General features: G+C 36.3%; 1 protein-coding gene across 4 annotated transcripts in view; it reads right to left on the minus strand.

The window, feature by feature from the left end:
- The window catches only part of LOC139967565 (uncharacterized), a 71,351-nt gene that overhangs the window by 31,461 nt on the left and 21,701 nt on the right, over nt 1–18,189 (minus strand). For all 4 annotated transcript variants that reach the window (XM_071971517.1, XM_071971528.1, XM_071971500.1 and 1 more), the window contains exons 5-13: nt 17,269–17,526; nt 15,043–15,312; nt 12,864–13,115; nt 12,071–12,319; nt 10,555–10,812; nt 5,557–5,844; nt 3,744–4,025; nt 640–782; nt 271–366 (exon numbers count right to left, since the gene is read on the minus strand). In XM_071971517.1, the coding sequence (XP_071827618.1) occupies nt 271–366; nt 640–782; nt 3,744–4,025; nt 5,557–5,844; nt 10,555–10,812; nt 12,071–12,319; nt 12,864–13,115; nt 15,043–15,312; nt 17,269–17,526 (2,096 nt within the window). The remainder of the gene's footprint in view (nt 1–270; nt 367–639; nt 783–3,743; nt 4,026–5,556; nt 5,845–10,554; nt 10,813–12,070; nt 12,320–12,863; nt 13,116–15,042; nt 15,313–17,268; nt 17,527–18,189) is intronic.

Below are 18,189 nucleotides of genomic sequence, written 5' to 3' on the forward strand. Positions count from 1 at the left end.
CCACCCTTCACGGTCATGTTAATTGGTCGAGAATGTGCAGGAGGTAACCACATCTTATCATGTTACGTGATACAGTCAATTGTAAGCCTATCTAGAGAGTAAATACATTTACCACGGATATAGATTCATGACTTGTACTTACTGTAAAAGCCTATCTAGAAAGCAAATACATTTACCACGGATATAGATTCATGACTTGTACTTACTGTAAAAGCCTATCTAGAAAGCAAATACATTTACCAAGGATATAGATTCATGACTTGTACTTACTGTAAAGTTATATTTGCATCCACCCTTCACGGTCATGTTAATTGGTCGAAAATGTGTAGGAGGTAACCACATCTTATCATCACTGCAAACATCTCCCTGAAAATTGGGCAATACAATACTGAAATCTATTTTGGAAAGGAAACTTAGTTAAATTGAAACTTCATTTCATGATGGCATCTGAAACTAAAAATAGGTCATCAAGGACAGCAGAATGTATTTAAACAAATCTTCATTTATGGATGAAATTAAGACTGTTAGAAAAACTATTTTTATTTATGGGTGGAAATGCCCAATTCTTCATTAAAAATGAGAATTGAACAAGATAATATAATGAGGAGTTTTAAATAGAAGAATTGAAGATAAACTCACATTTGTTCTTCGTCCTCCGTATTCAATGATGTATGCAGATATGTGTTCATATGGTACCTCAGGAGGATCAAAGTCCATATGAACCAACGTAGGAGTAATTGAATTTAACCTAATATTCGTAGGTTTCTTCTTTGCTGTAGGCACTGTTATAAATGATAATATAATCTCATTTATTAATATGAAAATGTTTTAATTACTCTGTTATTAAAGCTACTTTAAGTCTCTTTGAGCAACCCTGGTGATTTCCCCATCCCTGGGAGTTTACTTACTTGCTGGTTAAACATTGGAAAACATTTTCTATAATTAATATCATTTATCAATGACATTTTTATGGCCAGTGTCTTTTCCTTGCTAGCATGTTTGTGGCTTGCATGGACAATTTCTCACTCCCCTGTGATTGGTTCTTTGTAGAAGCTCACTCTAACTTTATACTTTGATCATACATATAATTGTGAGAAGAAGAAAAGGATAATTCAATGATGAAATCAACTTGATTGCTGTAATAATTTTTCTACACTTTTAAGCCAAACATATTATCATCCTCACAGCCATATCTGTATTCCATATCCTCTACTGTTTGAGGCTTAAACTGCTAGTCATGTTTGTGTATTAGTATCTTGGATTCTCCACTCACACAAGAAGATAATAATGTTAACAGGAAGTGAATAATCAGCTGGGCCTACGACAAGTAAATACATATCTCAATTCTGATAAACCCAGTCTTGAAAGTGATAGAAATTAATGATACCCTTGAAATGCTAAACCAAATAACATTGCTTCACATCCTACAAAAAAAACCTATCAGTAAGCATATAAAGAATAAACCCATTGATACTGATGTCTGGAGTGACCCTTGATTTGTGATTGACACACAGAAATTCAATTTACAATTCATAAGTAATGCATAAGAAATGTTAAAACAAAGTATCAATTAGATAAGGATCTGATTCCTAAGAAGTACAGGTTCAAATCTGTCCTGTTTCTTTAATGTTTGTTATGATTATATCAAACGTGACATCCCCCACAGAGGAATTATAGGGATTATCTCGTAGCAGGGACAGCCAATCTGTAGACCATGAAGTCTCATTTTGCTAACTAGATTGTCCTTTATCATCTTAATCTGAAGGATCAAATTCACTATTGCTATAAAAGATTATATTTTGATTGTAAGTTCTTCTGTTTACAAATCTGTGTTTACTCCAGAGATAATTTTGCAATTAATTTAAATATACTTGAATATTCTTTTACCGAGAGATGCATGCTTTAAAAAAAAGGGTAAACCAAGCTAAGGCAGCTTCCATGTGAACCCATCAGCAGTTTCAATTAAAGTATGTAACTTGAAATAAACAAATGTTGGTAGCTGTTATTCTGTATCTAGAATACTAATGGAAGCAGGACACTTCGCCCAACAACCATTTCGCCCAACTGCCATTTCGCCCAACCTTACCATTTCGCCCAACCAGCCTGGTCATTTCGCCCAACCAGCCTGGTCATTTCGCCCAACCAGCCTGGTCATTTCGCCCAACCAGCCTGGTCATTTCGCCCAACCAGCCTGGTCATTTCGCCCAACCTTGATTAAATATGATACTTGAAAAGTAAACGTTCGGGAATTGTTAAAGTTACAGGATACGAACCGAATATTAAGGAAACTTGAGGACCGATCAGTGTGTTGGGGGTTAGGTTTGATAGTAAACGTTCGAATATTAAGGAATATTAAGGAAACTTGAAGTCCTTTTCTTTGTATAACTTTAGTAAGGAAACGTTACAGAATACGAACCGAATATTAAGGAATCTTGAGGATGGAGTGGTGTTTTAGGGGTTAGGTTTGATAGGTTTGATAGTAAACGGTCGGGAATTGTTAACGTTACGGGATACGAACCGAGTATTAAGGAAACTTGAAGTCGTGGTTAAATTGATTAGGCCTACATATGTGATTACATATGTGGTTACATTGATAAATATTACGGACGGGTTTTATATATATATTGTTTTTCACTTAACGTTCCGGAATTGTTAGTCAGTAGGATGGACCAGTATTTTAGGGGTTAGGTTTGATAGGTTTTTTATGAAGACCGATTCCCCTGTGTTTGTATAACATTAGATTAACACTATGTAGAACTAGATAAACACATAACTGCTGTGAACAATACCCTTGATTAATGCCTGGCGGACTTGATAAACCTTGACCGAAGTCATCAAGCAGAACAATAGGTGTGGATTAATAAACCACAAACAATAGGCCTCCGATAAACGTCTGGTTGACCGGATTAACGCTTGGCTGACCAAAACAATAACTGCGGATTACTGACTCACAAATGCAATAACATCAATTATTGACATCAGCCTGTCAATCACATGGGATAAACCCAAAGGATGGATAAAAGCCCTGCCCTCGTTTGAGTTGGGCACAGTACAATCTGTTCCGAACATCAGTTCTTAATGCTCCAGAAAAAGACAACTATGCAGTTCCTCAAACATGCCGATTCTCCTTTGTTTTTATAATAACATAACTTCCATATAATAATAATAATAATATAACTACCAATAATATAACCCAAAATAAATCAAATTGAACTAGTGAAATAGAAACGGTTATATTATTCCACAACGGTTCCCCTTTGTTTGTATAATATTATAACTTCCAAAAAATAACAATAAAACTTCCAATAATTTAACCCAAAATAAATAAAATTGAATTAGTGAAATAGAAACGGTTATATTATTCCACACCGATTCCCCTTTGTTTATATAATAATATAACTTCCATATAATAATAATAATAATAATATAACTACCAATAATATAACCCAAAATAAATCAAATTGAACTAGTGGAATAGAAAAAGTAATATTATTCTGACTGAATATTAGTAAAAATAAGGTTGGGCGAAATGACCAACACGGTTGGGCGAAATGACCAACACGGTTGGGCGAAATGACCAACACGGTTGGGCGAAATGACCAACACGGTTGGGCGAACTGACCATGCTGGTTGGGCGAAATGACCAACGCGGTTGGGCGAAATGACCAGGCTGGTTGGGCGAAATGGCAGTTGGGCGAAATGGTTGTTGGGCGAAGTGACTCGCAAGCATACTAATAACTTACTAGAAACATTATGTATCTCAGCACCATTAATGCTCTCCACTCCCCAGCTGATACTTTTGACTACAACTGTATACGGCTCCTCAGGTACAACAGAGAATGAGAATTCACAGTGACGATCCAGGGAGAATTCACACTCGCTAGATGTTTCAATTGTCCTCAACTTCTGGTTGAGAGGGATTGCATAGATAGAGTAGTTACAATGAGAGCAAACATGCGGCCATCTGATAGTAATGGCTAGGCCAGTTCTCTTCACAAGTTGGAGGTCAGTCGGTGCATTGGGATCTAGAAAGAAAAGTACAATAGTTTTAACTTCATCACAACTGTAAATGATCAAACTCACTCATCATCACTCTTTCATATCCAAGTAATTGTTAATAAGCTAAAACCCCCAAAACCATTTATCTGCTCCGGGAATCTGTTAACCATGCATTAAAATAATTACATTATCCTCTAATACTATGCTCAAATTGGTCAAGTCTTTAAACAGGTGGGGAGGGGGGGGGTGGGTACCAGGCCCTGACTGCTCCTTACTCCTTAGGATCCACTTCCATTGAGTCCCTGGTGTCAGCAAGAAGCTACTAAGTGAACAATGTGAGAGTTAGTATATATAACCAAGGCACAAGTGATAAGGACATGAGACCTTAGTTATAATAGACAATATTTAGACTAATATTGAGACTGGCACCTACATTAGTGATAATGGTCATGTTATTGTGTGTGGGTGCAGGTAAAGAGATAACTATGGCTTCTCTCTAAGGGTCTCCACAGGGATGGGAATAACCATCAGGGAATTGAAAATAGATAGAAACTCCCATTAACCAAAAGCAAAAGATTCTTATTATCATTTTCAAAGTCTGAGGATTGACCAAGAAAAACGAAACAATTTCCTCACAAAGTCTAACGAAAACATCAATCCTACATTCAATCCCGATACTATTTTTTTTTTGAGGGGGGGGGGCCACAATCCTTATACTAACACTTGTATCTCATCCAAATAATATTGAAGAAAATTAACATACCGACTAAGATTGAATGATGAATCAATGTAGCCTAACACTGTTAACTGTTTGAACAAAGCATATCAACAAGACCATATCTAAGTAATGTATCCTAACATGCAATATACATGGAGAATACATTAGGATACAAAATGAAGTAAACAACTTTGGCTCTAAAAAGACCCCATTAAACACTTTTAGGTAAAGGATTCTTAGCTGAAAACTGCTCTAAAATGATGTAGAAGTATACTAGCCACGTAGATGATAATAACAACTCCCCGCGTGTCAAACACTAACATTATCAATATCATCAAAATTGGACCAATTTTACGCAACTTTCCATACGAATGGTCAAAAGAGGAAGGAGGAGTGAGGGCCTGGATGGATGGTAGCCACACCCCCTGTATAAAGATTTGACCAATTTGAACGTAGTATTACAGAATAATGCACATATATATATATGAGGTAAGTAAGTGCGTGTTGTAAATACTGGTAAATCATTTGAAGAACATTAAAAACAAGTTGCAGAAGTGCTCAAAGGGTTTCAATCTTGTGGTCTGAAACTGAAACCTTCAATATGCTCATTTTTCAAACAGAAAGTGATATATTTCATTCACCTCATTACAAGAGAGGAAATTTAACCTGACCCAAGGGCATGTAATAAGGTCCATAGCCATATAAACAGAGGTTACACCATTTGTTCAGTTCTCTGCATGTGATGCCTTTAGTTTGACTGACAGCAATATAGACACATCGTCATGACATAGAAAGCTGAAAACGCTAATAAGATGTGCTGTACAACCTGGATAACTTACATGTTATTAATATTTGGGAGACTATTTCACTTTCAGCTCTTTTGGCTTCAACATCTCGGACTGCATGTGCCTCAAATCTGTACCTGGATCCTGATTTCAAATTCCTTGCATGATATTCCATTGAGCTTGCATTAGCACATGACAGATTCTGTGTGTTACATGCTCCATATGCCAATGGACAAATTGTCCACTTGACATGGTCAGCAATACCTCTCTGAGGACACGAGATACTGATTTTGATACTAGTTGATGTTTTAGAAAGCTCAGAGATAACTGGAACATCAGGCTCTGGAAAGAGACCAAGATATAAAATTTTACAGTAGGGAACCAAATATGTTTGATTTCACAAATTCAGTGATGGATAGTAGATAGAAATTATAAACATTGACAGAACGTCTTACATCACAAGATACATGTTATGTTACTTACAAATATGAACTCAATATTGGTAAACTTTGAACAACTACAACCAATTAAATGCTTAAGCTCATTAGAAGTGATCTAAATACTCTCCACTTCCCACCCTCCCCACTGCATCACCCTTTCAAACTTGAATTCTTAGATATTAATAGGATCCAATTACAGGATAACATGCTACTTATAGGTTTGAAATGTAGCAATCCAACCTAAATACCCTTATAGTGATAGATGTGTAGTAGTCCAACCTAAATATCCTTATAGTGATAGATATGTTTCTATAGATATTTTGGCTTTCAAGATATTCACCTTTCCACATATTATAAAAGTTTAATAGTCCATCTGCATCTTCATTGAAGGCTAAGTTGAAGATATCAAAACTGTCTGATTCCAAATATGAATGTGAATATTCACGCATTGATTTTAACCAGAATGCAAAACTGCATGTGGTTTCTATGATGTAACAGGAGCAGTTTTCTTCATGAATCTGACGTAATGGATAGTGAGGGTGTACATGTTTACAAGGGTTTCACGATTTACCAATAACCTTTGACCTCCACCAAAGACAATAGGCTTCTTTAACTTAACGTGGTACTTCTAGACACTAAATTAGAGGTCGGCCCAGGCTTCCAGCATTGAGATATCGTGATTACAAGGGTTTCACAATTTGACCCCCGGTGACCCCAAATGACCTTTGACCTCCACCAAAACAATAGGTTTCTTTTACACAATGTGGTTCTTCTACACACTGAATATGAAATTGGTCTGACCAACCCTTCTTGAGATATCATGTTTACAAGGTTTCACAATTTGACCCTGGTGACCCCAATGACCTTTGACTTCGACCAAACACAATATGCTTCTTGCACTCAATTTGGTGCTTCTACAAACTGAATATGAGGTCCTCCCAAGCTTCCCTTCTGGAGATATCGTGTTTACAAGGTTTTCATAATTTGACCCCTGGTGACCCCAAATGACCTTTGAACTCCACCAAAAACAATAGACTTCTTGTACTCAATGTGGTAGGTTACACACTTAGTATGACGTTGGTCCGACTTCCCTTCTTGAGATATTGTGTTTACAAGGTTTTCACAATTTGACCCTTGGTGACCCCAAATGACCTTTGACTGTCACCAAAAACAAGAGGCTTCTTTTACTGAACATGGTACTTATACACATTAAATATGAAATCGGTCTGACCAACCCTTCTTGAGATATCGTGTTTACAAGGTTTTCACAATTTGACCCCTGATGACCCCAAATGACCTCCACCAAAAACAATAGGCTTCTTGTATTCAATTTGGTACTTTTACACACCAGATATGAAATTGGTCTGACCTTCTCTTCTTGAGATGTTGTGTTTACAAGCTGGGCATCACAAACGCACTCACACACACATACGCCATCATAAATGCAAAGGTTACGATTATCATCGAAACCAAAAAGTAACGTAGCTCAACCAACAAATGTTTTAATTTTGATTGATGACATCCAACACCATTCATCAAATGCAACTAAATTATTAATACATAGAGAAACGTTCAATTGAGGTCTTAAAAAGACTTTCGATGTGTGTGATAGATTCCATAGTCCAGCTTGTTTGATTAATGAGTCACTGACAAGGAAATACAACCTGACCTGATATTTTTAGTACCTTTTGGCAGAATAAAAGTGTGTCTACATTTAGCAATTTTGCAGTCAATGTGAAAATCATGCATATCATAGCTTAAATTTGGTCGGCAGTGAAAGCGAAAGAGAACTTTCAGTTAACCAGCAGATCTTAGTAGAAGTGAAACTAGTAGTGTGGAAAGTTTTACAGTTATTTTTAGGAATAACCCTAATCAAAGGTATGTATATTTACTCTGGAGGGGGGAATCTGTAGCTAGTATATGCAAGCTGTAGTAAACTTACTGAATCCTGCTGTGTGAGTGGTCCTTGAACTAGGATATATTGTGAGTTATATATAATCACTTAATCACCCATACATCATACGATGTGCAGCTTACTATAACACCACATCACTAAGATGTGCAGCTTACTATAACACCATATCACTAAGATGTGCAGCTCACTAGAACACCACATCACTAAGATGTGCAGCTTACTATAACACCACATCACTAAGATGTGCAGCTTACTATAACACCATATCACTAAGATGTGCAGCTTACTATAACACCACATCACTAAGATGTGCAGCTTACTATAACACCATATCACTAAGATGTGCAGCTTACTATAACACCACATCACTAATATGTGCAGCTTACTATAACACCATATCACTAAGATGTGCAGCTTACTATAACACCACATCACTAAGATGTGCAGCTTACTAGAACACCACATCACTAAGATGTGCAGCTTACTATAACACCACATCACTAAGATGTGCAGCTCACTATAACACCACATCACTAAGATGTGCAGCTTACTATAACACCACATCACTAAGATGTGCAGCTCACTATAACACCACATCACTAAGATGTGCAGCTTACTATAACACCACATCACTATGGTCAGACTGTGCAGCTAATTACATCAATTATGACTTTGTCTTTCACTGGTAAAGTCATTAAGCTTTCTAGCTCCATGTCTTGGTGATCATCAATGGCTGTTAACTAGTCAAGACCAGTGGTTTCACATGGGCATAGCCATTTATGCAGTATAACATATATACTCTTGTTTAGTCCTCCCCTGAACCTAGCTATGCAGGGTTACAGGATGTTTATGTCTCAAGAGGAAACTCTTAACTAAATTAAGATATTATTCTTATGGATTTCACAGAATATAATAGGACATTTAAGCTTTGTGCATGAAGACACATAAGTTAAATCGTGAAGATCATTTCTAAGCATAATGCCATCAGTTTAGATACAGACTAGAGCACCAATGGTGCAGAAGCTCATACCTTTTCGAGCTGACAAATGTAGGGCCTTCAAAACCAATTTTGGGCCTGTGAGGGATGCCCCCCCCCCTCCGTTAGCAGAATCTTGGCCACACCACTGGCTATAATTCCTATTTTCCCCTTTAAATCCTATTTTACCCACTCTCTCAAACAATACCACTGACCTACCCTATTAAACTTTCTCCCCTCCACCTTAGCAGACATAACAAGCACTCCCTACAAGACATAACTTCACAAGCTGCCTACATACCTCAGGCTCAAAGACTTCTAAGAATCGGCAAGTGCTGATTGGCTATAGGGCTCTCATGCTTACAGTTCAACAGTTAATAACAACTCCCAGTCCTGCTTTAATTCCACTAACAGCCTCTGCAGAGCTTAACCACAAATGTAAACAAACACTGCAGACACTGGGAGACAAATTAAAGGAGCTTTGGCAAAAGGTGAAGGCTCAGATTTTTTTAAACAATGGGGATTAATTGTAATTAATTAACTTTTGACCAAAAATTTTTAGGCATCACCTTATTCATACACAATCCAACAATCATCAGTTCAACTTTGAATATGATACATCAAAATCTTGAGGAGATTGAGATATTTGAAAATATTACAAAGAATGACCCCCGATGACCCCCTAAATGACCTTTGACCTCAATTTTCCGAACACCCCTCGTAACTCTTATCCCGAGGAACATTGTGACCAAGTTTCATTATAATTGGCCATACACTGTACGAACAGGAGCAATTTGAAAATATAGGGCCACGGCCCGGGCCACAAAAGACCCCTAGTTGATCTTTGATCTCAAATTCATGAACACCCTGAAGGTAAAACTTCCATAGTACTATCGTGACAAACCCTCAACATTGTACCATGGAATCTGTAGGAGAAGAAGCATTTTGCGTATTTCCACAAAATGGCCCATTACGGCCCACAGGTGACCTTTGACCCCAAATTTCGGACCATCTCTGATGGCCCTATACCCAATGGTCCTTGTGTCCAAGTTTCATGAAATTCCATCAAACACTGTGCGAGTGGGAGCAGTTTTACCAATTGTTGACGGATAGAGTGATAGAGTGATAGAGTGATAGAGTGATAGAATGATAGAGTGATAGACGCCGCACTGTAACAATAGCTCACACCAGCATGCTGGTATGAGCTAAAAATGAGAGGTAGCTTAATTTCAGATATCAAAGATAATTAACACATGTAATAAATACATAAATTTGACTTGTAATAACCAAAAATGTGTTAAAATAATTTGCAGCAATACACACATAATAACTGTGTACAGGATAATAGTTATAACCCATATTTACCTATAATTCTTTTCTCTATTTTTAATTTTTTTTAGTGTATGAAGCAGTAAATTTTGAAGTCGTAAATCATGTACAGCATACAAGAGTACGAAGCAATATGAATTTAGTCCACAGTAACATTGACATTTTTCTTATTATTCCAGAATTCCACATCTTTCTGGCATACTTTCTATTCCTTCTTCGATTTTGGTCTATTTGCGAAAGCGTTGATCTTTTACAGAAAATAAAAGATCAACTAAAGTGTTGATAAGTAAGTGCTTCAGATAGCTACAACAATAAATACATTTTTAGCACTAGCATGAAAATGTGAAATAAAAGAATTTCTAATTTTTTTCAAAGAAAATGGAAGAACTTACTTGTAAGAATCGTGAAATTTTCTGGTTCACTCTCTAATCCATTACTGACACTAACCAGGCTCACAAGGTAAATTACTCCTCCTTGCACTTCTTCATCATGGCAAAATATCTCTTTGCTATGTATTTCCTGAGGGCTGTATATTTCTTCATGTGAAAATCTAACTTTAACATATTGATACATGCCTTCCACTGTCCAGCATATATTAACGCGACCATACTGAGACGTGTCATTGGATACAATTGTGGGGTGGTAAGGTTCTGTATGTTATGAAAGAGAAAAACAACAGAAACGAGTAAATAAGACTCAATATGATTATATATATATACATCAACACCCCATCAACCATGATCTATTACCCTCACAACACCTCTAAACCAGCTAAGTAAAACTTTGTGTTTGGTCACACACATTTAGGCCAGTTCTTTGCTTGATAACATAAGGGAGTGGAAGATGCAGACATGAACTATGGTGGACAATAGAAGTAGCATAAACATCATGCATTGTCATATATCTGAAATCATCTCACCAAGCTATTCAGATATCATTACCCATTTCATCTCAGATCTCCTATACTATCACGCAATTCATCTTTAAGTCTCATATATCATAATGATCCATAAATCATCATTTATCTTATTTAAGATCCTGTTTCATTCCATATCTCACTCCTCATTGCTTAGCTCATCACACATCTAAGATATCATAATTTAGATCACCATACATCTTATGATCTTAGATGTCATTATTCATCCAGGTGCCATCATTTATCCCATCTCGTATTTCAGGTGTCATCATATAGTTCACCATACATGTTAGATATCGTAACTCATCCAGGTGCCATCATTTATCTCATCTCTTAGATGATAACACCACTTAATTCAACATACATCTTAGATATCATAACTCATCCATGTATCTCATTTATGTCATATCTCAGATATCTTCACTTAATTCAACATACATCTTAGATATCATAACTCATCCATGTATCATCGTTTATCACATCTCATATCTCAGATAACACCACATTGTTCCACCATACATCTTAGATATCATAACTCATCCATGTATGTCATTTATGTCATATCTCAGATATCTTCACTTAATTCACCATAATCTTAGATATCATAACTCATCCAGGTATCATCGTTTATCACATCTCATATCTCAGATAACACCACTTAATTCAACTTACATCTTAGATATCATAACTCATCCAGGTATCATCATTTTTCTCATCTCATATCTCAGATAACATCTCTTAATTCAACGTACATCTTAGATATCATAACTCATCCAGGTATCATCGTTTATCACATCTCATATCTCAGATAACACCAAATAGTTCCACCATGCATCTTAGATATCATAATTGAGCCTTGTGTCATCATATATGTCATCTAATACATCATGGTGTATAATTCAGTTTCAATATTTTGCATATTTTCAGGCATCATCATGTCACAACTACATGAAAGGAGACCAGTCGTTAATATAACTTGGTTTCTCTCTTACTTGTAGAAATATTCTTATTCTTCTTCCACGAGAGTTCTCCTGTTTTAAATCGCACTTGTAAGTGATATTGCTTCCCTGACATGAGACTACCGATGACAAGGTTTTGAGATAAATTGAAGGTTTCATATTTATGTGTCAATATTTTGTCAATGGAAACTTCCACATTGTCCAATCTTGCAGCAGATGACAGTTTGACAGTGACTTGTGATGTGTCACTGCTTAATACAGAAATGTCCAATGATGGCGGCTCTGTGGTGAAGATAAATCAAAGAAGTGGGATATGAAAGTTATTTCCAAAAGATAAAAAAATTCTTCTTGGTATCTGGCAACAAGTTTGGGAATCTTTGAGGGTAAAAGGTGTCCTTAGAAATTTTAGGGTCCATAAAAGCCTGTTCGGTCCTTCAATAGTTCACTGACTTATCCATGATGTCAGAACATTCAGCACAAGCCTACGAGTGCCACCTTAGGCACAGTAACTCTTTATCTCCCCCCAGCCTCTAATATGGAGGGACTAAGGTCATTAGTGATAGTCCCTTTGTCTGGGAGTCCATGAACAGTCTTCATTGTCCCAAGGGGTCCATGATGTAAGAGGTTGAGAATCTAGAACCTAGGCTCTAGAGGTTGAGAATCTAGAACCTAGGCTCTAGAGGTTGAGAATCTAGAACCTAGGCTCTAGAGGTTGAGAATCTAGAACCTAGGCTCTAGAGTGAACACAAAGAAGTCATATACTAAACTTGATATAGTTTATAGCAATTATAGCAGTTAGAAAGACCTAAAACCTCAGAAGACTTACCTAAGTTAATGATGAGATTTACTGGGCTACTAAAGTGTTGTTCTGTCTGTGCTATAACAGAAACGTTGTAGGTAATGTTCTGACTTAAATTATCAAGATAAATGAAATTATTCTCGCTGCTAAAATTATATGTATTTTCATCTGTTGTATAGGAGATGGTAAAACTGTCTGCATAATCAGGTTGGGACCAATCAAGCCGGACAGATTTGTAGGTTTGCTGATCAAACTTCAGTTTCATTGGTGACTGAGGAACTGTAAATAAACCAAAAAAAATGTAAGTTGTCAGTGAATATCCAAACTCCATCTACAGAACCTTCAGTACTACAGTACATACTGATTGCAATTCCCAATTGTAACAAAACACTCCTGTGCATTATCATGTACAACAAAGTGTATATGCTGGAGTTAAACCAAGCTATACTGCCAAACACATGCATTACAACAAGCAGGGCTCAGTATTGCATTCACAATTCATATGACATCGCAATTTTGGCATTTTTCATGAAATCTAAAGCAACAAGCAAACATTTGAATTCAGAGGACTTCTGAGATAAATGAATAAAAAATCCCACTATATCAATTATACAATGACCACACAATACAAATAATAATTGACTGTGATATCTCAACCAAACTGTCTTCTAGTTTTTACATTCTGGATATTTTGTGATCTGCTTGACACTGTCATAGTTTGCTTTGTACATGCTTTTTAGCCTTACTCTTTACGTCCAGGAGATCATTCCTGTGAGAAAACACAGAATAACATAGCATTTGCACAAGTACCAGACAATGATATCAACATTTTACAGTACCATTATTACCACTACTCAATCCCTGTTTAAATATATTTTTAAAGTAATAAATAAAGCTACTGAGAAAGAACAACTGTGAGTAAATTAATATCTGAACTGTTGAAAAACCACAGTGTTTAACTAGTCACAGTGGGCAACTCTAACTTCTAAGCTCTCTAATTCAAGGCGTTTATGTACAGCAAAAGACACACCTTCCTCAGTTTCCACCAAAATTTGTAATTCCACACAAAATTCAACATTTATTCACAGAAACAGCTACCATTAATTGCCTTCAGCAAAGTTAAGTCAAAATCAAGCTTAAAGAAGAAGGTGAAAATCTGAACTAACCAGAAAGCTTGTTGGCTTTGTGTTTTCTTGCCACATTTTGCATAGAACATTTAAACACTAAAACTGAAAACAAGACTTTAAAGTGTTCACCATTACTGACTTCAAGTGATACAGCAAGGTTCTTACACAAATGTCAACTTACCTATCAGGTTCAAATTCCATCCAAACTTTTCTTTGACTGTTTATTTCTGTTAACCTCAAAGGACATTTGACCTCCACCAATTTCAATAGGAGTCTTATATGCACCAAAGAGAATCTCAGACCAAGTATGGACTGCAATGAAGCTGCTCTTCTTTTGTTATGTTTACAGTGTTCTCATACTCTCTCATAACCTTTGTTGACTTTTGATCTCTAATAATCTCAATAGGGTTCTTATACTCTAGCATGATCTACAGGTCTACCAAATATGAAGTTTAAGCAGGATGTACTTTTTAACTTATCGTGTTAACGTTTCCAGGCTTTGACCTCTGTTGACATCAAATGAACTTTGACCTTTATCAACTTCAACAGCTTTCTTCTACTCACCAAGTACGTAGTATCTACATACAAAGTATGTATACATGATGTACTTTGAGACACATTGTGTTTAAAAGCTTTTCAGACTTTGTTCTATGTCAACCTCAAATGAGCTTTGACCTCCACCAATTTTGACAGAGTTCTTGTACCTGGTACAGGTAAGTGGGATCAACATACCAGCTATGGACTTCAACAAAGATTTCACTTTTGATGTACTTTGTGACTTATTGTGTTTAACAAGGCTTTTAGATATTGACCTCTATTGACCTCTATTGACCTCATATGAACTTTGACTTTCACCACTTTCAACAGGTTTCTCATCAAGCTGTATCTACATACCAAGTATGTAGTTCAACCAAGATGTACTTTTTGACTCGTGTTTACAAGTTGGTGTCATATACACATGCCATCACCGTGGCATAGTTTCCTTTTGCCTCCGGCAAGTCATGCCAAAATTATCCATCATAGCACGCAGGCACCATTGTGGAAAATCTATAGAGGCAGATCTACCCAGGCTACCATACCTGTTGTAAAATAAATGCGATGTCCTTTGAAAACACTGAGCATGTATCTAGCACCGGATGACAATGAGTGCAGACTAAAGGTTCCGTTTGTCGTGTATACTCCTGGTGTTTTGGTCGTAACGTTTCTCTGCTTCACAGTGTTGTTATTGGTTAAATTGAGGGTGATGGTCAGCTCTTGGAAAACTGCCCGGGGTGAGGTCCAAAAGAATTCAGCCCAAGTAGTATTCACCGCAACAACTGTACAGGAGTCTATATATCTGGGTCCAAATGCTATGTAGGAAAATTAGTAAAGAAGTATTACTGCTATGGCAAAATGCAACTTTAATGTATATCATTACAGCTGCAGTTTCCTCTGAGTTGTTGCTCTGTGTTATTCTGACCAACACATCTTCATGCATACTTGGATACAGTCTGACTTAGAGAAACAGTTGGCAATGTTATTGGCAAAATCATATTTGTTAAGTTATCATGTTGGTAGCATTTGCAGGCTTCAAGCTTCCATTGACCTCAAATGACCATTGACCTCTACAAATTTCATTAAAGCTCTTGTAGTCATCAAGAAGGACCAAGCTTGAGGCTTAACCAAAATGTAAGTTTTTACTTTTCATGTTAATGTTTTCAGACTGGGAGCTTTTTTGACCTTCAATTACACACTGCACCAATAGTATGAAAGTACCATCAATGTGCAAATTAACAAAAGTCTAAATATCAATTTTAGCTTCCTTGAAAAACTGAGTTGTTTAGAAATAAGCACTGTTCTAAGAAAGGGAAATGTTATTCTATAATATCTTGTATTTCTTCACACTTTCACTAGTACTGTATATGAACAGACTGAATTGAGATATGAAGAACAGATTGTGAAACAAAGCTGTGATATTGATTTAATAAAATTAAAATACCTGTTTCATAATCTGATTAAAGGGTCGGTTACAGAAATTAAAAGTATAAATCCAATTTTTTGCTGTAATGCCTAAAATGTAAATTTGACAACATTCATCACACAGTCAATGAACACATATTTACATAATATACTCCCTTATGTGATCACTGTATGCAATGCTGGGCAAAAAGGATTATTTCTGATAATACTGCAACAAATTGACGTATAAATCATGAAAACCAAAGTATTCACACAAATTGATTGGTAATGCTTGACATGTTTCATGACAGTTTTTTTACTGGCAGTTAAACTTCAAGCTATGGCATGCAATATGGCTGTTGCAATTTATGTGTATTTCAAACAGACATGGGAATAACTGTGGCAGTATATAGCTGAAACTTAAAGTATGTATTCAGTTTTATATGAAAACGAAAACAAGGGATTGCTAGTCTCCCTGGAATGTATTGCATACAGTAGTTGTAATCTGCACTTTGTCTGATTTTGTCACAATTTGATGGTATCATACTTCTCTCTTTAAAGAAAGATAAGATAACTTTAGGCAGAATGTCTTGATCATGTTAAATACTCCAAGAGAAAACAATTCAGTACTAGTAATACTTTGACAGCTATTCTGGTTTTCAAGATGATTCACCTTTAAAAATAAGCTAAATCTATGGAAATGGGCACCTTAGTGCAGACGTTCATGTTAATGTTCAATCCATTGCTCGTAACAACAAAACCATGTTCATTTAGCATGATCATATAAACAACAGTGTACCCATGGATGACATTCAACACCATTTGTAGTTCTAACATATTTGTAACACATTGTAAACATGTCATTTGAGGCCGAAACAGTCTTTTTGTTACCCCATTGATTTAGTGTTGCGTCTGAGGAACTAGCCTAATTGTCTGTGTATTAGACTAATCCAGACTATTATAGTTCAGGCACTTACACTGATGAACCCCCGACCGTTTAAAGGGTCACTTCTCAAACATTTTGCCATTCCGAGAATTGTACATCCAAGAAGGGAATTGTTAAAAAATATTAACTTCATCCAGTTATCGTATTGTTGATTTGATGTGAATCTTTTGACCACTCTAACAAGCACGTACAAACGTTAATCCTAGTTACAATTCTTGAGATGTCGAGCTTTGGCCAAGATAGACAATTTGGCCATGTCTGCAAATAATTAATGCATTATAAACCTGTTATGTCAGGCCCTGAAAGTCTTCTAATTTTGAATTGCTTAACTGAATATGCTATACTTGGTGTTCCAGCCACCTAGATTGATGTTCCTCTGTCCTTTATCAAAAACATTAAAGAGAAAGGCAGCATTTATTACCTTCAGTCACAGTCAGGATCTCAACGAGGTCACAGGAACTATTAGTACAACAGCTAAGACTGACATTGTAAACTTCACCAGGAATTAGTTTGTCTTTGAATCTAATCCGAACCGGGTTATCACGAAACGTTTCAGTTTGGTTCCATTTATCATCTCCATACTCTCCCTGTCCTGTAGCGACAATTTTGGTAAACTTATCTGTATCATTAGTTTCGATAGCACCAGAAGAGCTTCCATAGGGATACCAGGTACAGAACCCTGAAAGAGCAGAACATCAGAGTTAAGTTGAGAAAGAAACCAAGACTAGATTTGGTGACCATCATATCCCCCCACCCACTCCCAAAGTATCCTTGAGCATTGCCTGTGTGAGACTCGTATAGACTGGTAGTCAATGATTAAACCTGCTCAAAATGCTGCTTTGTACAAAATTTCTCTGTCAAATTCATTAATGTTTATGAAGTGTGATTGTAAATTCTGTCCCCCTTTATTTCTAACTGTTTGGAATCAAATCAGTACTGCATATAATTATCTGTTTTTCACTACTTCAACATGTTTAAGGGGACATTTAAAATAGTTTCCTTTAAGTCATCTACTTTGTGCAGCAATGGAAAACAAAACTGTTTTAGGTTCAATCAATTACAGTTACACATGTCATGTGACCAAAGTGTACTTAATAAACCCAACTTTTCCAGAATATTCTCAATGTTAATTTAAAGTGAAAAGGATTGATTCACAATTAAATCTCACATAATGGACATTGGAACAACAATTGTTTGCATGTTTTATTCCTGTCTACATAAATTAAAACGTGGAATGATTGGTGCAATCAAACACTGATTTATAAAGAATACAAGAAGTGCAATCAACAACAAGGCAGTGCAAAATGTATTTAAGATCTATTTTTCTTTGGAAATGTATGCT

The sequence above is a fragment of the Apostichopus japonicus genome, chromosome 1, assembly GCF_037975245.1.
Source record: "Apostichopus japonicus isolate 1M-3 chromosome 1, ASM3797524v1, whole genome shotgun sequence".
Classification (NCBI taxonomy): domain Eukaryota; kingdom Metazoa; phylum Echinodermata; class Holothuroidea; order Aspidochirotida; family Stichopodidae; genus Apostichopus; species Apostichopus japonicus.